Consider the following 22,705-nt stretch of genomic DNA (forward strand, 5'->3'; position numbering starts at 1 on the left):
CCCCTCCCCTCCCCGCCGCCGGCGGCGGGCGGGCGGGCCGGCCGTTACCCCCTGCCCCGGCCCACCGCCCTCCCGGCCGGCCCCGCGCCTTCCCGCCGCCGCCGGCAGCCCCGTACGAGGCTGCGTGCCGCCGCTCGACCGCGACCTGCTGAGGCTCCGCGTCCTGGTAACCGACCCCTTTCCTCTCCCGTGTCCCGGCGGCCGTCTGCGGGCGGCGGCGCGGGGCCCGGCCCCCTTCGGCGGCGGTGCGAGAGCGGGCGTCCCTCGCCATGACAGAGGTACCGTGGTGGTCCTGAGGTGGCTGTTGTTACTGCTTGGTAGTTCAAAACAGAACAAAAAGAAAACAAACAAGCAATAAACCCCCGAAGCAGGCACCCGCCTCTTCTGAGGGCTTCTCTCGGGGCTGGGGCGGGGGGTCGAGGCCCACTGCACCCCGGGTGTGCTGGAATTACCCGAGGGCCGGGTTTTTTAAACAGGTAAATTTTACTCATTGCACGTATTTCTCCTTCTAATAGCGACCAGGAAAGCTGAATGTTCTGTATATTGTCAAGTACACTTTTTCCCAATATTTTTTGCAGATTCTATTGGAAGGTCTCACAAGCTCTCCTATAGTGGCTGGGGCTTCTTGGGGGTTTGGGGTTTGTTTCTTTTTATCTGGGGGCATTTGGTATCCTCCACTGCCTGCCCAACAGGAAGGACAGGAGACTGAGCTGATCTTGAGAACTTGGGTTTGTGTCTCTTCCCTTCTCCCAGCTGCAGCAGGAGAAGGCAGAATGGGAAAACTTAAACAAGCTATTAATGCGTCGTGGGTTGAAACCGGTGAGTCTTGCTGCCCCCCAAAGCTGCAGAAATATATCAGGTAAGGAGATGCTAATTTTACAAGTTTTTGTATTGGGAAATAGTAAGCCTACATTCATAAGGCATCTCTAAAGCTGTCACTTCCAAACAGTAGCAAAGATGTGATCTTCTTCAGCTATTAAAAGCCTTTCATTATGACTTTGCTTATTTTATGTATCTCCAGATATGATTGTCTTAGACAGTCAGTCTTCTCTGGGAATAAGACTTGCATTAAAAACTCTGGTGGAAGACACTGACCGACAGCAGATGATGATGCAGGGGCTTATGGAGGCTAATCGTCATCTTAGGTAAGACACAGTGGAAGGAACTTACCTGCTAACGCAAAGCAAAAGTGTCGTTAGTGTCCATCTCCTGCCAGGTGGAGCTCTTGTCACACCCAAGGCCTAAGACCTTATTCCTGAGATTATTGTCCAATATGCACCAATCTTGGCCTAGTTCCTTTTGAGCTCTTCTGTTACTTCATCTGCTGCTTCTTCCCATACCAGTGTATTTCCCATATCTGCTGCCACAAGCTGTTATTGAGCATCATCAGATAATGTTGTCAGGCCTGTGCTTCCTTCACTGTCTTTAGTGAAATGAATTTAATTTAAATCAAGGTTTTATTTATTTTTTTCCAGAGATGAGATACGACAGGAACGAGGGCGGGCCTCTCGACAAGAACAACGTGCTAATGATTTGGAAAATGTGGTGAAAAACATTAAGTCTAAAATTTGTCAGCTGGAAGATGAGACGATAGCTAAGGTTTGCCAGCAACAGAATCAAGTCAAAGAACTTCAAAAAGATCAACAAATTTCGCAGGTAATTCAGATAGTGCTGTCTGAGGATTCAAACTTTTTTGACTTTTTTTTTAAAAGCTCTAAAAATATTTACATTGATCAAAATAAATGTGAGTCTTGGGTCATAGAGTTAGTACACTGTTTATAGCTAAGATTTTTCAATCCATACGGAATTTTCTAGTGATAACTTAGAAAAATATCTGTATCCTTTCTCCACTGCCTCTTCAGTATGGCTAAAACCCAAGTACTGAGCCTCCTTGGGACCAAGTGCCTACTTGGGCGTGTGCAGTACAGTCTCCAGCTTGTGGGTTAGAATAATTTCATAACGCTCCCATTATCTGTTCACAGGCAAAATATCAACAGCAGCAGGAAAAGCTACAAGAACAGGAAGAGATTATTGCCCGTTTGCAGAAGGAGCTATGCAAAGTTGGGATGGAGGAGCAACGGCGTGTTGCCACTCAAAACAAAATGTTTTGTCGGTTTTGCAAAAGAGCTCCCAAGTCTCTCCTAGATCAACAGTAAGCAATTTATTATATTGGTGAATGACCTGTATCATTAAATGAAGAAAGGGATTTTAAAGTAACTGTTCTCGATATTTATATGAAAAAGAAAAAGCTGGAGACCTTAGGAGTGCAAGCTGAAATAAGAATTCTTGTAAAGGTACATCAATACAGTAATTTTTTCTTGTACAAAAATGTAAGCTGGATAAATCCATGGCAGAAATTAAGAAATTATCAGCCACTGCATACACTAGGTGTCAGCAAAGAGAAGGGAATGATTCAGTCTACTCTGGAACTGCAGTATCTGCTAGGGTGATCTCATCCTGGGATTCTAACATTTAAAATGTAAATTAAAAAAACAGCAAACAAAAATCCAACAAACACCACCCCCCAACCTTCCCTAATAAAACCCTTCCAGTTTTGGAACGTGGCCTTTGCAACTGCTGACTGCAGGCTTGCTGTAAGGCTTCCCAGGTACTTCAGGGAAAGTTCTGAAAGTATTCCAAGCCTGCGTCTCTTGCAGTAAGGTCTCCATAGTTCTGCTATAATTGGAGACTTGCCAATTCTTAGGCCTCAGATAGCCATCACTTTATTGTGCTGATGTCACCTGGTTTTCTAGGCCTGGCTAGCAATGTTTACCTGGGAAGCGTTTAAAAGGAGTCGTGTGTGCGCAGCCCTTTTCTCATGCCCTCACTGTATGAGAGGAAGGATCACTGAATTTGGTTCCCTGTGCTTTCTCATCTGTCTCTCCGAAACAGACAATCTTGGAGTGCTCAAGAGGAAAGGCAGTTTCTCAGCTGTTCAGTTTTTTGTGGCTCCATTTTTTTTGCAACCACTTACTTTGAAAGCACTTTTAGTTTCTTTGGAGACGGATGTTCTTGGGCTATGTGGGACCTGTGCTCTCTACCTCCCATAATGGTCGCTGAGCCCTGGCACTTGGGACTGTGCCTCGCTGTTAAGCTTGCCAGGTAAACATAGTCACAAGATGAAGAGGCTTTAGCTTTTTTCTCGTCTTGAATAATTTTGCCACTTTTAGACTAGTACAGAGTTAATGTCTCTGCTTTTCTGTTTTGGAAAACTGTGACCATGTTTGTCTGGTATGAGAGAAAACCCACTATTTGAAGCAGTCACTTCTGAAGTGTGGTGCAGTTCTGTAAGCTGGCCTGTTCCTATGGGTTGGTCACAGTATCTTTCAGGCATGATTTTTTTGAGAATATCTGAAATTCAAAATACCATTTTTCCTTTCTTCAGGTTCCTTTGTCTAATTGATTATTACGAATCTCAAATTAGTCAAATGAAAAAGGAACTAAGGTAGGTCTCATCTAATGCTTTATGTTCCACTGTTCAAAATTTTCTTACTCCTTACTGTTCTTAAATCTTACAATGGTAAATATTCTGTGTTCCAGACGTCACTAGCATGTAAGAAACAGCAAAGGATTGTAATGGTCATGGAAGTTTGGATTCATCTGCGGAATAACTGTCAGTCAGGCTAAGCAGCTGCTCAGTCAGGAGGCCAGGACAGCTAGAAAGTTGGGGGTATTTAGATACTTGAGCGATAAGTCTTTCTTCTTTTTTTTTTTTTCTTTCTTTTTTTTTTTTTTTCTTCCCTTCCTCTTTTGCCATGGTTCACAGGCAGAATTACTGCAGTAGCTGTGCTCAGGTGACTGATCTCCCTAAACAAAAGGAATACCAGCTTTTCAGCTCTATCGCTGTGCCTACATGGTGCAAAGCAACAAGCAGATACCTGAGACATTCCTATAATTTGAGATTATTATCTTGAAAACTGAAATGGGATTTGCTTGTACTGGAATTTCTCTTGAGGATAAGTGCACTTAATTAGTATATGAAACAGCTTCCCAGAAATAATGGAGAAGAGCAGAGGATCTTAGGGCAGAATTTCTATTCTATTTACTTTGCAGTTTATGGAAACATTATTATCATGCATAACTGCTAACTAAACGAACTTAGGTCTTTGAGGTAATCGAATTACAGTAAGCTGAAACAATTTATTTTTCCCAATAGGCAATATAAAAAAGATGAAGACCAGGTACAAAGAGAAGTAAAAAGCAAGGAAGAATTCTTAAATCTAGATGCTACTCCTAATTATAGAGCACTGCTCACGGTATGGAACTGCTAAGAATAAGTCAGTGCAGATCTCTAAATGGTAACCCTTCAAGAGCCATGTAGAAACATATATGTGTTTGATTTCTATCCCCTTGTTCTTAACGTGTCGTCTTAACTTGTAAACTCTCTGGGCAGGCTTCACTGTCTTTATGCAAAGATTCAGTACTATGTTGTGAGTTGTCTTTGCTGGGGACTGCATAGACCTCCTTAATCACAGCTTCTCCACCTGTGGTCTAATGCAGCAGGCTCTTGATCTTTGTCTACTAATTCCTCATCCACGCTGTCTTGCTATATAGGCAAATGGGAACCCTTCTTAACACATACATACTTTAAAGTGTTCAAGCTTGTTGATGATGGAATGAGTGAAATAAAAGAAATAACACAGTCTATGTTGCAGTCTTTCCAGAAACAACTCCTTGAAACAAAAGCCAGGAATGAACAGCTTTTACTTGAAAATATAAATCTCAAGAAAGATTTGGAAATAAGGTGAGAAAGGATAAGTATCATTCTTTGTAAGGGCACTTTGGTAGACTTTGCTTTACAAAGAAACTGAAAGCACCAGCAACTGTAAAAGTATAGTATGAAATCTGCCTTTAAAAGTGATGCATAGAAGTAAGTTATGGCAGCAACAGTCAGCCTTCCCTCCCTACGCTGTTAATAACAACAACAACTGCTAATGGTTATTTGTCTGTTTATTGCTGTTGCCACATAGAAATGTTGCAGAATTTCATTTCCAGAATGATGTTGCGGCACTGGCAAAGCTTTCTTACTCCTTCGCTTGGCTGAGTTTTATAGATACCTTCAAATGCAAGACATATAACGTGGTACTTTTTCTTTCTAACAGACCAACTGCACAGGAATTGAAACTTTACAAGCACCAAGTGAAGAAACTAGAGAAAACTTTAAAGAAAACTATCCAGTAAGTATATTTCTTCAGTAACTTGCATGAATCCTCTGAACTTCTTAAGGCAAAGCTACATTACAGGTTGCAGAGTATATAGTAGCTTACAAACCATGTATCTTATCACTGTTCCTCAGAGCCTGGTTTTGGGCAGCAAATGCTACTCTATCTCCGAAGACACGCTGTGAATCTCTGAAATGATGGCATGGTCTCCAAATGGGGGCACAGCAGTGTGTCTTTTTTATTTCATTTTGTCTTTCTGGATTTGATTTGAGTGCTATCGCAGGCAACATGGACAGGACCAAACTGTGTTGTTTGCTGCTTCCATGAGCATAAAGCAAGCTACTGGTTACATTATAGGTTTATGAATGAGAAAGTATGAGTTGGCAAAATGTTGAAGCTACTGAAGTTATGTCCCTGTTATTCTTAGAAATTGACTTAGGTTTTTTTTCTGAAACGTTGCTAAGAAAATACATTGAAGGTATTAGAGATTCAGTATTGACAAAGTATTTTTATCTGTAATTTCGCTTCATAATTTGTCCATGTGTATACTGAATGCTAAATATTTTACAGCCTGAGAAAGACATCACTTAAACTTTAAAAATGTTCAGTTCTTCATTTTAGCTTGTGTATATTTAAATGGTCTTTTCTCTCATGCAGTGGGTATGATGTAGATGGTAGTTTTAGAGAAAGTCATCTTACATTTGACAAGAAGGGTAGCAAGCTATATATAGTAAGGCAGGAAAGATGTTCAAGCAGAAGCAGATAAAGACTGCGAGCATGGAATTTGACCCTTTTGAGTAAAATTCTGGATTTTAAGTCTTCAGCCATGGTAGAACCTCTCGTAACAGAGCAACTGTACATCTGGTGGTGTCCCTTCTAAATTAGCATGCAGTCTGGAATGACCTCAACCTGAAGCCTTGAGATAAATTAATGATATTTACATTAGGTATTACATTCTTCAGCTAGTTCAGTTTGATGGAATTCTATTGGCAGGCATCAAAAAATGGAGATTTTACTTCGTGGGTGTAAGTATATATGCTACATACCTGGTTCTTTAGTCAAGTTGAAAGTAGTATCTCCTGGTAAGGCTACTTGTGTAACCCACTGTATGTATTTGGCATGTAGATCTTCGGGGAGTAGTAACGGAGAAAGAACAGAAGAAAAGAAAGAACCTGAGAGTACCGCAGGAGTAGATCAGCTGCAGGCAGTTTGCCAGCAATACTTACAGGTATGCAAATTTTATCTGTACTCTGTGTATCTAGCACTTTACAGTGAAATATAATACATGAGTTTTGTTTAACTATGTAAACTGAAGCATGCTATTTTGAATCTAAGAGTTCATATGAAGTCCTCTACACAAGATGCGTAATGTTCTGAATTTGGCAGTTAATGTAGGCTTGTTCTTAATTGTTCTATCTTAGTGTAAACTACCTGAAATACAGCGAGGAAGCAGAGACTGGGTTGCCAAACATCGAATCAATGATTTAGCTGAAGTCTTTTCAGGACAGGGGATTTGTTAAAGGTCTTGGGCAAAACAGATCCTTATGTTATGGTTTTAAACATGCCTGAGGAGATAGTGGCTTTTATTTTTCTTTGAATAAAAAAAAAAAAAAAAAGCAAATATAATAAAACTTAGCAAAATGTAAACTGTGGAAGTAACAATGCCTCAAGTGGATAAATGTTAAATAACCCTCAAAGGGAAGTATATCTGCATTACTTTTACATATCTTCTAGCTAGTATATTTTTAAATCTTTGAATCTATTACATATTGAATGCATCTGTAAAATTCATTGATAGTAACTTATTGGAGCTATTTATGATTTAATGTTTAGACAATCATGACAGTGGTGGAGAGGGATTTTATTATAAAATGTCATACATATTTGAGCATTAACACTTGTTATTTGGTGTTGAAGGTTTTGTCCCATATTGATTCTATTTTGCGAAGTCCAAGAGCTCCTCCATTAATATACAGGCGCAGTAAAGGGCCAGTGCAAAATTATATTAAGGAGAATGGACAGGAATGTGGATTTGAGCACCTTCCGCTTACTATAGAAATGTGGGCAGATCAGCTAATGGCCCTAAAGGTAATGCATTATTGTACTTGGCTTTACATTCCTCCTTTAATCTGCTGACCACCCCTCGGTCTCTCCCTGCATGTAGGGTTTTTTACTGCGTGTAGCTTTTGTTATTGCCTGACTTTGGTGTTAAATTTTAAAAATAATTCTGCTGTCCATTTATATAGCACTTTAAAACCATAGTAAAGTGAAAAATGTGCAGTGTGCCTACAGGCCAGAGATGTTCCTCTGTGTGTATCATCTAAATGTTTTTGTTCACTGGCTGAGTCCCTAAGAAGACACTTAAACTTTAGAGTCTGTGTACTTCACACTTTAATGACGATGTATTCTCTTTCTTCCTTTTGTCTTGCCAGAACAGTAACTTTTTGATCTAAATACAAGTGAAGTAATTTTGTTTAAAACCAAACTCTCTGTGACCAACACTTCTTATTTTACTGAAACTATAATATATGAAGTACTTTAATTTTCAGACTATCAGTGTTCTTTTTAAATTGAAGAATGTAAGCAAGATACTGTGCTTAAATTCCATGAAAACTAAAACCTTACTGTCTCCATTACTGGAATGTTTTTGCGTATGAGAAACAGAAAATCTGCTCGTCTCTATAATAAAAACAACTTTAAGAAGTTACTATAAAATAAGTTGTGTCCCCTCCCTTCTTTTAAAAGGATTTGCATAGGTCCTTGAGAAAACTGTCTCTGGAATTGGTGCCCTGCCACACTGCAGATCCACAGGATAACAGAGAATCCATACGAGTTGAAGACCTCCAGTTCATAGTAGATGCAATTTTGGAAGAAATAGAAAATAAGGAAAAGGTAATTCTTACCAGGAGTTTATAATCACAAGTTACTGTGGAATTCTTAAATGCATTCTTCACACAGTGATTAGATTTGTGCATTTGAAAGCCTTGCGGGTTTTAAGAAATAGCTGTTTGAAGACATTCAATAGTCCAAGACTATTTTAATTTAATGGATAAATTCACCTTGGGGAAGACTGCTTTAATCAAAGTCATTTGACCAACGATGAATTTGCATTGCCCTGTAGTCTCAGGTATTATCCTGTTCAGTCTGTTTCTCAGTCAGCATTGAGAATACATAAATGTACTTCCTAAGCAACAGAGAAGAAAGCTTTCAAAAGAGTATTTTTGGTTTGCTGGATATTTGTGTCTGAAAATTCTCTTTAAAATATGTCTTCAGATTTAAGAATATTTGAAAGGCTGTGATTTAATAAGGGAAGTTACACCTGTTTTTCTTCATAGACTAGTTTTAAGAATGTTTCACAGTTTAAAAGAATCCTTGCTTTGTTAAGCAATAATGTTGACGAATTATTCTTTCTGCTTGCTACAGAACAGCCAGACACCGTCCTTACCAACCCTGTTTGCAATAGTCTCTCACTTCCAGAAGCTGTTTGATGTGAATTCTCTCAATGGTGTTTATCCACGAATGAACGAGGTTTACACAAAGCTTGGGGAAATGACCAACGCTATGAGAAATCTCCATGAGCTCCTGGAACTAGGTAAAGACTTACCACCTAGCATTTGTTCAGACCATTTCCAAAAGGAGAACATGACAAGTGAAAGGCTGATCTCTTCATAGAAAATATGTTGAGCTGCTGAGAAATGAGTAAACTAGGTATATTCTGCAAAGATAAAAATAGATTGCTGTCAAGTGGGAGTTTAAATAGCAAAACCCCATTATTTGTAAGCCTTTAGCAGTTGCTGAGGAATACCAGGGAGGCAGAAGAAAGGAATAGCAGATGAAATTGAATTTTTAATTTTTTTTTTTTTTTTCACAAAGCTTTGTTCCCTGTGAGCTGACTTCATAATTCTTCTTGACCATCTTTCATTCTTTACTTGAAAGATAACAAGTTTAAGAAAAAATAACTCAACCTCTGCTGTAGATTTCTACTCAGTAATTCACTCAAGTGTAATTATGTCTGGTCCTCAGGAACTTCCTTCTTACGGTGCTAAACTTAAAAATTATGAAGTTGTTGAATGACAAAAACTAAATGCCAGTACTCAGAGGCATACTTAGTTACTTCCCAGTACCCATTCTCTTCTGGTTTGTCCTTCTGGAGAACAGCAGCTGCTGCTGCTCTTGGGTTTATAGGTTTGGCTGCGCTGTAGGGCGTACAGCTGGAGAGCAAGGCTCCTGGGCTGCTGGGGTCTTCTGAGCCTCATTCGAGGAGGGAAACAGCCTTCCTGCCTGTAGCCAGCACAGGAGAGGAGGAAGCCTCCTGTCTCCCTAATAATCGCAAACCAATGGAGCTCAGAGGGTGCCTTCTCCAAGCCTAGTTCTTCTGAAACTGAGGGAGAAAAGGACAAGGAGCCTATTACCTTCAGTCACAGCAGTCAAAGCAGGTAAGATCCAATACCAAAACAAGTTCTGGCTGTTTAACAGAGTTTGTATTGAGCAGGTTCCTTGTTGGCCTAGCCACTATACTGTGCTTCTGCTGTGTTACAGGAACCTAACGAATAACCCTCTCTCTATGTATAATTTCAGTTGGCTGATTTCCACTGATATCATAGGGTGCCCTTTAGTACCATCTCTGCTGTGAAAATGCACAGCTCTGACAAATTTTTTTAGCCACTAAAGGATTAGCAAGAGATTCAGCATTCCTAGCTAACAGTAGTTTATTTCTGACCATAGGTACTTTGTTTTCTGTGAATGATGGAATTTTTATGTGTAGATGTGTGAAAACTGAATAAAATCTGGGCACCTGCAAGAATTGGATTGTATCTAAAATACTGTTATTACTGCTACAAGAAACATGAAGTGCTTGTTTTTCTACAGACAGTTCAGCTCCACCCACTGTGGTAGTGGATACTGTTGGGAAACTGTGTGACATCATTAATGAGAACATGACAGAGCAGGTACAGCAGCTTCTGGGGACCCAAGACATCCACAGGTACGTGGGGCTGTTCCACTGGTGACCATTCCTCAAACATCAAATTTAGTAATTGAGAGAACTGACTAAAACTGCTACTGAAAGAAACTTTAATTATTTGTTACAAAGTCAGTGAGCTGTGGCAGTAAAGGAGTTACTACTATCCTACAGGAAACAGATCTTGAATACTTTCAAAAGGATAAAGCTGGCAAAGAGAAAAATTAAGGCCAGAAGTTTCCAAAACACCGTCTTGGTTTGCGTGGATAAGGTGATCAAATACACCTTAGCAGGACGTGTGTTTCATAAGGAGACCAAGCAAACACTGCACGTGGGTGGGGAGGAGAAAGTGTTGCAAGGTTTCAGCTGTAATATGGAAGTGTATTAGTTGCTAAGAGAAGGTATGCCTCAGGCTGCCTACAAATAGTTCGGGAACTGGACAAATCTTGTTCTACCTTCAACAGATGACAACACACATCCACTTGGTAGCAGACCATAAGAGCTTTTGCTCTGCAAACATACTCAAAATTAATTGCAGCAGGCAGCAAGTCTGACTCATGCTGAGTTAACAATACTAACTCCCTAAACCTTTCTGCACTCACTCACAGTTTTAACTAGAGAATAGCTGCTTATAAAACATTCCTTGCTCCATCTCTGAGGCAGTTATATCAGCCACCCTCTGGCAGTATATTTAGCATACATAGACTAATGTTCCAGTCCAAAAATTACCTTGTGCCACCTAAGGAGGAAAGGAAGGATGTATATAGGGCATAAATAGTAAAATTTGAGATTCTCTTTTGACAGCTAACACTTGTTGGCTGCAGGTTTCAGAACCTGAGGGAACACATTTTTGGTGCAGATGGTTTTATATACTACTAACAGTGTTTTCTCACTTGCACATTTCAGTATAATCAATAAGCTAGAAGAACATGAGTGCTTCTTTCCACCATTTCAAGCTCTCATTCAAGATTTGCTCTGTCTTCTAGGTGAGTAATATTTGCAACAGTTGTAATTATCTTCATGCCAGCGCTTCTTCCTAAAACTTTAAATAGCTAACGTGTTTTGTTTATTCCTGGTGTGCTAACACGCAAGGAGGATGTGAGGGAAGGTGCTAACTTTTGCCTCACTCTCCTCTTCTTCCCATCTTCCCTCAGTGACAAAAATACTTTTGTTTTCATTGGACATGGGATTGCGTATATTCAATCATATTACTCATAAGCTAAATAGAGTTTTTTCCAACAGCGTTAAAAGGTGTGAGGAGCTTATTTTATTCACTAGCTGTATTTCTAACATTTAAGTTAGAATTTTGGCTGAACTTGAAGATGTTTTAGGTACATACGCCTTAACCATTTTTCTTTTCATTCTGTTTCAGAGATCAGTAACCTGGATGATATTTTACCTACTGTGCAAAATTTGAAATTGGTAGCTAGTTAAGAGTTGCTCTGGTCTTTTCTAGCAAGATTTTTCTTACCTATGAATGTACCTGTTGATGTGTATGACATTACAGCTACCTCTGACCTCTGTTACCCTAACCAACAGTTTCAGATTTTTTGACATAAATAAAGGCTGCTGCCTTTTTTCATTTTTCTTAATTTTTGTTTCATGGTCAATTTAAGAAAAACTTATATAACTGCTGTCACCTGGTCTACTCAATCCCAGAGAGAAAACCAATAGACTCTGTATCAGTCTAGGAAACTGAGCCCAGCACAAAGGCAGACATACTATAACCACTAAGCATTTTGAATGTTGCTGACCCAGTAAGTTAGAGCACTTTTCTCAAACTGCTTTAGCCATAACACGTTCATCATTTGCCTATCATGGTTTTCTGGAGAGCCTATTTCAAAATGTTGTTTACATTTTCAGATCAGTTGGGGATGCAAGCAAGTTATTTAGTAAGTATTCATTCTGTTTATGGACTGAGGCAGACTAATGTAATCTAAATCAAAAATATTTGAAACTTGCTTCAAGAGGTGGTTTATGGATTTGGATTTACCATGGTCATATTTCAAAAGTCAGTTTTAGAAAGGCATAGATCAAGTTTCTTATGCAAGACAGTTAGAAGTTTATTGTACAGAAACAAGTACACCAAGCTTCCAAAAATATTTTGGTATATTTTGCTCTGATATTAATAAAGCTTAGTTTACAAAACTCTGCTGTTCCTCAGGCAGAATGCTTTTACTATCAAGGTTTACAAGATTTTGAAATGTACTGTAACAAAGAACAAACTATGTTAAGGCGTCACAAACTAAAACCTTAATGACATCTCGGTAAATTGATCTCCCTGCTTTTGGAAGCTCATTATATACATACCTGCAGCCACAGTCTGCTAAGATACTTTTGAACAGTGGACTATCAATTTCTTAGTTTCTCAAAAAACAATTGCTATCTATTAGAGTCTTAAACAGTTTCTTTCAACAGGTTCTGTAGCCCTACAGCTGAAGAATGCTGTTTAAAAATTTATTCTTTTAAAAGTACAATGATTTCATGTTAAAACAACATGAATAGGATCCTGGGGAAATGAGACTGCCAAGCAAAGTAATGACACTTAGCTGACAGTCTAAAACATCTCCAGGTACAACACTTCCTTAAGAGAGTATTCATACTTCAGGGTCCTTTGGGGGAGATAGGCCAGAAACAGCAAAAATAAAGGACTTATTATTTAGGGACAAGTTATTCCCAGTGTGGGGGGTGGGTTGGTTTGTTTTTTTACTTCAGTGAGAACTAATCTCTCAGATTTACATGTCCTGAGCTGGAGACTGCTTCAAATTTGCAGTGACTGTTCAAAACACATTAATTACAAAAGATATGTACATCCATATAAAGTTGAAAAATTAGTGACTTATGTACATGAGAAGAAATCAATTTTTCTTGCGTCTACTCCTTGTCAGCTCATACCTGCAAGACAGACACAATAAGTAATTATAGTAGTTAAAGACTTTTTCTTTAAAGTTTTAACTGGCACAACAGGGAGAACTTGGACTACTTTATTGCTTAGGCTTCATAGGTGGCCTGGCAGAGGAGGCTTCGGAGATGGCCTCAATCTTCAGCTCCTTACCAGGAACTTTGGACACGTTGTTTTTCTCCTACTCCCATAATTGCCATGTCCTTACGTGAGATACAGACACCAGCTCGGCCAGCGGAACTTGGTTTTCCTATCCCACTGGCCAGGAGTGGCTCACTGCCTGCGTAGATGGCAAGCTCCTGGACTACCCACACTGCATTCCTTGGGCTCCATTGAAGGAGAAAGAACTACTGCCATTAACTACAGACATAGAAGGGGAAAAAGAAATCCCTGGTCTTAATCTTTGCCTCAGACCAATGCTTAAGGTTTAAGTCTGAACCACAGTGAACATACAAGCAAAACTGTGAGTGGCTTATTATAATAGTTTCTGTAAATGCTTTGTAATTAAAGTTTTATCATATATATATATATATATTGCTGATCAGGGTATTAATTTAGTTAAGATCTTTATCCAAGTTAAAATTTGTTGCAAGGTTACTTTAATAAACATAGTTCTTTTACTTATGTGTCCCAGTGGCTTTTATGGTAACTTAAAATATGCTGAAGACTATAATTGACATACAGGCCTCTTATTAAAACTGTTTCAGAGGGCAGGTATTGCACTAGCAACTGGATTAACACACAACTTAGATAAAACTACCAGATTACTTCAAGTTAGTCCTGCATTTGCAGGTCAAATACTCTTCTTGCTCACCAAAACAGACAGCCCATTTACCAGTCACGCAAACTCCCAGCAAAGCAATTGGCAGGGTTTGAAAGTACGGAGATGAAAACTTACCATTGTGCAAAACCTTTTATTAAGTCCTCCTGTGACAAGTCAATCCGCACCTTTAAAAAAAAATAAATTGTATTTCTTTGTATATTATTCAGCGTACAAATTGATTAGCTAAGCTAGCAGGCCTCCCAGGCCAGACCCACTTTTGAGTTCTAGGGCTGCAGCTCAGGTTCAAGGGAAAACGAGCTTCCTGCGTTCCCAGGACACAGGCATTAGCTGGCCTCAGCCCTGCAAGCTCAGTTTCTTAGCAGCACTACTTGGAAATTTATCTGTCACTGAAGAAGTGATTCCAGTTTACTTTCACAGAATCAAAGTTGTTCACAGAAAGCTTAAAGCACCGTTGGCAAATTCTGGGTTTTAATCACACGTCTTTCTCAGCTTCTTGTTTGCACTATTGGAGCCGTTCCCCAAACGGGCAGCGGATCCCAGGAAACATGTTTTATTTCAAGAGCACCCTTCTGAAATAAAGCAGCATGGCACAGGAATCGCATGAGACCACACAAGCTTCCACATGGATAGAGCCTGATTTCAGGTGAAAATCTGGCAGAAGAAGTTGTTTCCAGATTGCTATGGTCCTATTACTGAGACTTAATTAGTACAACTGCATTTCAGGATTGCAGGAATCACTCGGACTGTTCAGCTCTATTAAATTGGTAGTGTAGCTTCTTTAAACTTACTTTCCCCAGCTCCTTCCTTTCCTGTGAAATGAATGGCCTGCTGTTTTTCACTGCAATGTCCAGTGTCCTTTTCTTGACATCTTCCAAAGATTCAAAAAATTCAAACCTAAAAGTAAAGTTTTGAAAGGATAAACTTAAGTAAAAAATTAAAATCGTATAAGCATCAGTGGCCAGAACACAGTGTCAGTGGCCAGAATTTTAACAGAGAAGGAAGACACAGAAAAGGCAATTCTATAGTTAGAATTTATTCCCTTTGTAAGAAATCTCTTCCAGGCCTCACAAAAGACTATGACACTTGTTCAGACAGCTCACTGTGCCAGGTGGAAAGAGGAAAACACGCATCCATGATGAAATGCTATTTACCATCATTTTCCCCCTTCATGGAAGATCAGCATGTTTTCCATGCAACCTTTATTACTCAGAGGAAATAGCTGCGCCAACCCCCCAAGTTTACAAAGTAGGCTTATACCACATTAAGAGAAGACAAAGGTTGAAACCTGTGGCAATTAAATTCTTAATGGCTTTGACTCATGCCTCTGGCACACATCATCTAACGTCAAGTGAGTTTTGTCCATGCTGCATCACTTCAGTTCTGCCCACCTGAATAGCTTTTCCTCAAGTCAGAGTTGTAAAACAGGTAATGTGTTTTGGAGCTAAGTATTGCTCAACCTTTTGTACTTAATTGAGGATGTACAGGACACGTCAATACTGAGGATGAGGAAAAAGAGATGCTGTTCCTAACAGCTGTGCTGGCACTAAATCAGTGGAGTTACATGACAACAGGCAGAAGCAAAATCCACAACTCTAGTCTTTTGAGTGTTAAGATGAAATATTTTCACATCTTTTCTCCATTTCTGACCTATACTGACATATACAGAAAGGACCCAACATAGGAAAACACTGAACCACCCAGGACCACCCAATATTCACATTATTTTCACATATGTGTACCTACCTCTAAATATGGGATGAAAACCACCTCTCAAAAGAGCTCTACCTCTAAGCATTACTGTGTTTGGTTTTATACAAAACATACTGCATTTCAGTGCCAGAGCTGTGGACATGACACTGTCAGCAAAGAGGCGGGAGCATTTTACCCTGCTCCCACCAGGTCTTGATGACAGCATCCATCCATCTGTCCAAAGAATGGTCCAGTCTCAAAAGGCTTTGTATTTCTGCCTTTTAATTGGGAAGCTGTCAGAATAAGCATCAAGCAAAGAAGTATGAAGAGAGAAGCAGGCTTTGTGAGGTACCCAAATGGAAAGATTGCCTCTGCAGTGACAGGGAGTTGAACATGGGTGGGGAAATGTCTGTGTGCAAAGCAGCAAGTGCAGCCTGCATCTGCTAGGATCAGGGAAGGGGGTGGGAAGAAGGTGTGCCCTCCTACGCGGGGGGGATAGACACCACCATACGCAGAGCAAGGCCAGCCCTAAGTACTTGCAAATCAAAGTTGAAGAGCCATTTTTTTCGGAAGACCTGCAAATGTTCACAAGACAATCCTTAGGAGCAACAGAAGCATACTTTACATAAGGCCTTTCATTATACAGAGATCATAACTATTTCAGCAGCAATCATAATTAACGTTTTCTTACTTCTCATCGTATTGGGGGTTCAGAGTTTTTTTCTTAACAGAAGTCTTCTTCCTGCTTGCCCATCTTCTATCTGGAAGCAGGTATATACGAACATACGGATCTACTCCACGATTGGAAGAGGGTACTAAGTTTCTATTAAAAGAAATACAGTGTTAACAAGCAAGGCAGGTTCTCCCACTGTGTGTGTTTTAATACCTTGTCTCTCTCAGAATCAGACTGACCCTTCATGGGTTCATGGGCCAAAAACATTTATGTTGGGAGTTGGAACATAAGTGAATAAAACTTTAAGGATGTGAAGTTAAACAAAATTTTCACTACTGAGTGTGTGGCCACTTAGCGGGGTTCCTAAATTAACATTTACAAATTCAGTCATAGCTATCAATCCTTGTCATGATGCCTCTCATGACATACCAAGACACACATCAGTTGTCAATGCTGTTCAGAGGAAGTTTTGGGTGGATGAAACTTGAAGTATCTCTACTGCAGCGAGCACCACTCACTGGCCACTCTTGCAGACCTGCCACTGGCATTAACCAGAGCTGGGCTTAGTGAGGCTGCATAGATCAAAGTCAGCCAACGCTAAGGCATCTCAACTGGGCAGCTTATGCTGCACGTGGTTCTGCTCCGGCTTTGCTGAACGTGTGACACAAGCTCAGGGAGCTCTTCCCCTTTCCTTTACAGATACCCGCGAGCGTCAGCGTTACCTGCAGCCGTTCACCAGCACGACAAGGCTCTGCCGTATTGAAGCATACCGCACCGTCAGCTGAATCTCTCCCAGAGGCATTTCAGTCCCACTGTAAGACAGTTGCACAGTCAAAGCTTTTAAATACAGCTATTTAACAGACCACACACACACAGACCTATCAACATGAAACAGGACGCAAGGTTCAGAAATTGGTGATGTGTTTTCAACTAAAACCAACTTTCAGGGCACTGTTCTTTTTTTCTGGCGTCCTAAGGTTTGCTATCTAGAAACAACACTGCCATTAGTGCCAGCACTGCCTAGCTGGCCCTCTGTACAGGTACTCGATTTCTGTCCCACGGTACAAACGGCCAAAAAAGCACCTAGTTGGCCTGCTATAGATGGAGCAGCAAAGTACAGGTTAGCATGTTATACAACTCCTTCAAGGATGTCAGTATATGCAAAATGGGACCTTTTTTGTATTTCATTCTACATGTTATTAAAGTGGTTTCAAATCCAAAACATTGCTCAAAAATGGTTTATAAATGAGGTCCTGTTCAGAGCTAGAGAATTTGCCAGTCCAGAAGTACTAGGTTGAACAGCTGGAACTGGGCTTGATGTTCAGGTTTATAACTACTCCTACGCTCTCTTAATTGAGATGGACCTTCTTTGCTACTTCAGTTCATTAAGGATCCTACTAGCTCCGTTCTGCACCCCAGAAGAGATAGATGTGGCTCTCCATCCTCCTCGACGGAGCAGACTACCTGCAGCCTCACACTTAGCACTGTGGGAAGGACACACACACCCACACAAGCACACCTATCCACAAAAGCTTTGTGCACACCATTATGAGAGTCTCAAAGCTTGTTGGATAAAACACAGCATCCAAAACTTTAAGCAGCCAGATGTGCTTATGAAGAGTTTATGTTTTTACAGAAGGGGGATATTCAGACTTCCAATTTCCTGTTGCTAAAAATCACGAGTGTTATGGGACCCAGGATATTCTGTGTGAGAGGCTCTTAAACAATATAAAGCCAACACATGCAGCACCTCTTAAGAGAGCCAGAGAAGGAAATGCTTTCACTTGACACCTGATCTGATAGTCACCCTGTAATTTACACGGCTGTTGACTGGAATACTTGGGCCAGTTCTTCAGAAGGTGATTTGAGACCCAAGACTCCAAATGACTTAACAGCCTTGAATTCAACTGTATCCAACAGCTACCTATAAAACCTAAACCTTCCCAAGAGAAGAACAATTCAGCTGGAAGAACCACCTACTTATGAAGGTCCAGATTGCTGCTACTTAATTCAAAGCAAGAAGAAGGCAGAGAACCCAGCGAAGCAACACTGGGCGCAAGCCTCAGTTCCTGTACGACTGGCAACGTGGGCACTACCACTGCTCTGGTATGCAATGCTGGCAATGGGTCATGCTCTGGATTTTGCTCGCGCTCTGTCTCATTAAGGCCAGCAACAGTTTCACTTGGTACAGGTGCTGCTGAACTGTCATTTGCATCCAGGTCTTCTCTGCTGTCCTTTTTTGGCAGGGATTCAAGTGCTCCAGAGTCTTTGCTCACAGGAGGTACTTTTGAGACTTCTGGTTTTGGTGGGGAGACAAAGTTTTGCTGGTTTCCACCCTTCTCCATGACACGCACAGGACCTTGCTTCGAGGCACTGACACCGGCCTTGACTCTTTGTGGATCGGGTTCTTCAATATTCAAGGCCTAAAAATCACAAGGGAGAGAAACGAGTGCTGCTTCCAGAGCACTGGGGTTAATGCCAGCATTACCACCTAAGATGAAATTTCACCACAAAACTGTAACAGCAGGAATTTGCCACTAGAGAAGAAAGAGGCCTAGGGGATTAGCTGTGATGTTCTCTTCCCTTGTCCTACTGTGTATGTATTTAACAGTGTCTAAACATGGATCCAGAGCACAATGAGAAAACAACTCCTAAGCATCAGTCTCTCTTACTGTTTAGCAGCTTTGATTTCCCCAGCTTAGATTTTTCTCAGTCCAATTCTCTACTGTCATGAGAAGATTTTCAGCAATGCACTGCACTAAGTTTTAGGAAGCCTCAGGGATACCTCTCAGCTCCACCGTGCACTCTTAATTGCACTTGAAGACCTTGTCACACTTCTACTTCCTACTCATCTGTGAGGCAAAGCTGCATTTCTCCACACCCACCTTTCATCTCTTTTGCCTGGTTAGAATTGGATGCTCCTGCTGGGGAAGTGAAGTGAATATGGCAAAGAACAACTTACCCGCAACACAAGTTTCATCTTAATGAAGCTGTCTGAACTGGAATGATCCAGCTGAAATCTCTGATCCAGAGTCATGTTTGGATCCTTAAGTAAGTGGGAGAGACACACCACTGAAGTTCCCAGGGCACTGTCCCGATCCTTGTCTTTTATCTGGGAGTGAGGGGGCAGGGCAGGGGGCATGAAAAAAAAGTTTTTATTAGATGGCAAACTGAAAAGCATACTACTGGGAACAGCAAAGCAAGAAGGTATTTCAGACAGATACCAAAATTAGCTTATTTACTTCAAAGACATACTATCAAGTATGTTTACTTCCAAATGGGCGATGCCAATATTTCAGGAGCGTAACAAATTAGCGTGTTTTAGGTAAAAATCCCATCTCTAACTATGCAGAGAAGGAACTGCCTTAGCAGAAAAACTAGGCCCTGGGATTTACTTGGCTCTCTTTACTTGCTCTGGGGAAAATGTCCCAGGCAGCTGGTATGACAACTGGTGTAAACCTTTACAAGCTTTTTAGTAATAGTTTGTTTAACCTATTTAACCTCAATACACCTTTTAAGTTCAAATCCACTTCTGTAGCCAAGTGAACAGCCATAGAACTGGCTGTGAATGCAATGTATACTAGTGAGATACAGGATGCTAGCGTATGCGATGTATGCTAGTGAAATACGAGCCAAAATACCAAGGTGAAGGTATAGGACTCTGGCGGAGAATTATGAAGGCTGTGATTTCTGACAGCAAAATATTCATGGCTTTATTACACACAGACCTGTATGAAACCTCCTTTGCACTTCACAGCCAGAAGCATCCCATGTTTTGAACTAAGATACTATGCATTACATGATCCTAGAGCAAAGGTAGATATGGGCATCACCTAACAGAGAATCACCTGTGCAACAACAGGTGCTTCTTCCACCTTTTAAGTAGGAGGACCGCAGTACAAGCACACAGAAACAACCAGCACTGAGATCACATCCACCATAAAAGAGGCTTCTTCCCATGGATGTGCACTCAGTCTTCCAAAGAAAGGCTTTTCTCTCACCTCAACATGGAGTGACTGGGAATGAGCACTGTGGACAAAGAAGGTGAAAGCCTGGCCCCAGGTGGGATCTTTGCTGAAATTGCAGGTCTGTAACAAGAAGATTGTGGCATATACATTAGCTTATTCTATAAGCAGCAAAGAATACCATGACACTGATCACCAGAGGGTCACGGTGACCCTCTTGTTTTATTCAGTGATGCTACACTCCTGCTGTATGGAGAGAGCGAAATTCCCAGGTCAGAAGCTTGCAAAAGCAAAGTCTCTGGCAAAACCAGAACAAGTTCTGCAGGGCATGGAAATGCCGAAGAACGAGTCTGGTGAGCTGCAGTTGGCCCCAACCAGTGCTGCCTGGACCAGCAGCCTGCCTCACCTGCAGCAAGGCACCACTCGCTCGCTCCCTCCCACCTCTCCACCCAGGGAGAGCCAGAGTGCTGCTTCCAGTCTGCAGGCACCGAGAGCCAGCTCCCAGAGCTGCAGCCAGCTGGCAGGGAAAGGCAGGAAAGCTACAGGGGCAGTTTGAGGGGTGGAGAGCTTGTGGGAAGTGTAGGAGGGCACAGCTTCAGCGCCATCCACTTCAAGGATGAAAGAGCGTGGAAAGCACCTGCGGGGGCTGTGGTTGAGGCTGCTCCGTAAACCAGCTGCTTCCACCAGGCCACGAGTGCTGGCAGCAAGGGGAAAGCTGGAAGTCTGACCTAGCTTGGGAGAGGCGGGTGATGTGGTGGGGAAAAGGGAAAGCCAAAAAAAAAAGGTAAAAATGCAAGCAGAACCCAACTTCTGGGTGGAGCAGGTGGAAGAAAGAAAGGAAAATAGGTGCCAGTCCCATATGCTCATGTGTAGCCAACAGGATTCATTCCTATTTGTTGGGTGTCCAGAAGAACATAGGGCCACCCTCAACCGCATCCAGCTGCAGGGCAATAAACATGGCAGCTACTGGGAGGGCAGAACTCAGCTGCTGCTCATACTCATCAGGCAAAAGTAAATATTAAATAATGAAAAAGGAACTGAAAGCGAAGTGGAGGAGATCCAGATACATCTTGTCCAGGTAAAAAAAATACAGTTAAACCGTGAAACACAGGAGCCAGGAGACTCTGATGAGGGAACAAATGCCAGTTTGATGCAAATGACACTCTGCCCTGAGAAAGCATGAGCCAGCTGGGAGACCTATCATTTTTTCCTCTTCAACCCTTGTAGAACTAGAGTATCTTGAGCCACATGACATCATGGCCATGAGCACAAAACCACACATCTGTACAGCAGCTGATCAGACACCCACTGATCAAGCACAGCTCAGTGACACACTGCTTGTACATGCTTGTTGACCCCCACCTCCCAGCCTCTGCAGCTATCACCATAACTACAGCTCTTCACATCAGCTTCACTAGTCCTACCCTTCCTAGGGGCTACTTGGAGATAGTCACCCATAAAATAGAAAGTATTTAAGGAAAGCAGAAGAGTCAAACAGCCTCACCTTGCTTTTCTGAGTCTTGTTTCCTACTGTAAGCAGGACGAAGGAGGAGGGTTCTCGTTCCATCTTCTGTCATTTAATACAAGGGAAAAAAAGAAAGCAGAAAAAAAAAAAAGTGAGATTTATAGCTTAGAGGAATCAATATCAAGCTACTACCCTTACTTGAAATAAGTTGCTGGAAAGCTGACAACAGTTTTCAGATGCGGGACATCTGAAGAGTAGTGCAGTATACAGGGAAGACTCCAGCCATAACACAGCACACTTACCCTCTACCATCAACAGTACCCATTTAAGCCAAAGTTTTATGTATTTAGGTTTCAATAGGCGAGAAGTTAAAAATTTGTCAGAAGCTGGGAGGAAAGAGAAGAGAGTTGAAGGCTCAGTGGGAAGTCCTCATCACTCCTGAATGAAACAGGACTCTCAGAATTGGTTTCCAAGGCTCAGGACCTGCTGTAAAGCAGCTAGAAACAAGTCTTCAGCATCAAGTAACAATTCGTTTCCAGAAGCAGTAAAACTGAACCTCTTGTACTGTGCTTCTCTGCACTAATGCTATAGAAGTTAAGGCTGAGGATCTGGTCTTGGCACAACAGTGTATACACAGTGTATACAATGAAGTCCAGAATTAAGGATTATCGAACGCGATGTGTATCACAGTGCTGGTAACTCACCTAAATTGTAAAGATTGCATTTAGGAGGGGAGCTACTTGGAGAGAATGGGAAGCTTTATCCATTGCTCAGAGCTGTGGTTGTGTGTAGCTTGTTCAAGAAAAAAGGGAGAAAGACATTCTTCCCTATAGCCACCATTTACATCACAGTAGCAAAATGCAGTATTTGGGGGGAGAAAGTAAACAGAAGTAAAGAGAGAGGGGGCATGAATGACAGTGGCTTCTGAATCCCTCTAAAACTGAGGGGGAAGGAATCTGGTGGTCAGGTCTCCAGTGGACAGGAAGGTGACCACAAACAAGCATATTCCTCCCATCCCAATGTGAGAGGTCAAGCTGGAACAGCTCAGCATGGAAAGAACTCCTGCAGCAGCAGAAAGGATAACATGACTTGGTCTGATGTCTGG

At 41.4% G+C, this 22,705-nt stretch overlaps 2 protein-coding genes across 5 annotated transcripts in view; one reads left to right on the top strand and one right to left on the bottom strand.

The window, feature by feature from the left end:
• The first annotated feature begins 53 nt into the window (after positions 1-53).
• On the top strand, positions 54-11,714 carry CEP70 (centrosomal protein 70). 4 transcript variants are annotated; one of them, XM_052792516.1, is made up of 16 exons: positions 54-278; positions 754-859; positions 1,022-1,145; positions 1,476-1,656; positions 1,983-2,152; positions 3,386-3,445; positions 4,157-4,256; positions 4,656-4,744; positions 5,103-5,177; positions 6,288-6,390; positions 7,080-7,250; positions 7,908-8,054; positions 8,586-8,754; positions 10,032-10,146; positions 11,029-11,108; positions 11,495-11,714. In XM_052792516.1, the coding sequence occupies exons 1-16, from the start codon at positions 270-272 to the stop codon at positions 11,554-11,556; spliced, it is 1,761 nt and encodes a 586-aa protein (XP_052648476.1). In that variant the 5' UTR covers positions 54-269; the 3' UTR covers positions 11,557-11,714. The 4 variants fall into 4 exon arrangements, 3 of the variants coding, with proteins under 3 accessions (XP_052648476.1, XP_052648477.1, XP_052648478.1); XM_052792518.1 differs by having other exon boundaries at positions 57-166; XR_008235976.1 differs by lacking the exons at positions 11,029-11,108; positions 11,495-11,714 and adding an exon at positions 9,348-9,598 and having other exon boundaries at positions 10,032-10,144.
• A 446-nt stretch (positions 11,715-12,160) lies between these two features.
• ESYT3 (extended synaptotagmin 3) overlaps positions 12,161-22,705 on the bottom strand; it is a 34,286-nt gene continuing 23,741 nt past the window's right edge. The window contains exons 15-23 of the mRNA XM_052792515.1: positions 21,640-21,705; positions 20,172-20,258; positions 19,133-19,282; positions 18,151-18,593; positions 16,893-16,982; positions 16,189-16,320; positions 14,597-14,702; positions 13,923-13,972; positions 12,161-13,017 (exon numbers count right to left, since the gene is read on the bottom strand). Coding sequence (XP_052648475.1) covers positions 12,981-13,017; positions 13,923-13,972; positions 14,597-14,702; positions 16,189-16,320; positions 16,893-16,982; positions 18,151-18,593; positions 19,133-19,282; positions 20,172-20,258; positions 21,640-21,705 — 1,161 coding nt within the window. The 3' untranslated portion in view covers positions 12,161-12,980. The remainder of the gene's footprint in view (positions 13,018-13,922; positions 13,973-14,596; positions 14,703-16,188; positions 16,321-16,892; positions 16,983-18,150; positions 18,594-19,132; positions 19,283-20,171; positions 20,259-21,639; positions 21,706-22,705) is intronic.

The sequence above is a fragment of the Harpia harpyja genome, chromosome 7 (genome assembly GCF_026419915.1).
Source record: "Harpia harpyja isolate bHarHar1 chromosome 7, bHarHar1 primary haplotype, whole genome shotgun sequence".
Classification (NCBI taxonomy): domain Eukaryota; kingdom Metazoa; phylum Chordata; class Aves; order Accipitriformes; family Accipitridae; genus Harpia; species Harpia harpyja.

What these genes read in the sequence shown, in the direction of transcription:
- CEP70 (XM_052792516.1), top strand. An exon ending in AAATAGAAAATAAGGAAAAG is followed by an intron (nt 8,055 to 8,585) that starts GTAATTCTTACC and finishes TGCTTGCTACAG; the next exon opens with AACAGCCAGACACCGTCCTT. An exon ending in AGATTTGCTCTGTCTTCTAG is followed by an intron (nt 11,109 to 11,494) that starts GTGAGTAATATT and finishes ATTCTGTTTCAG; the next exon opens with AGATCAGTAACCTGGATGAT.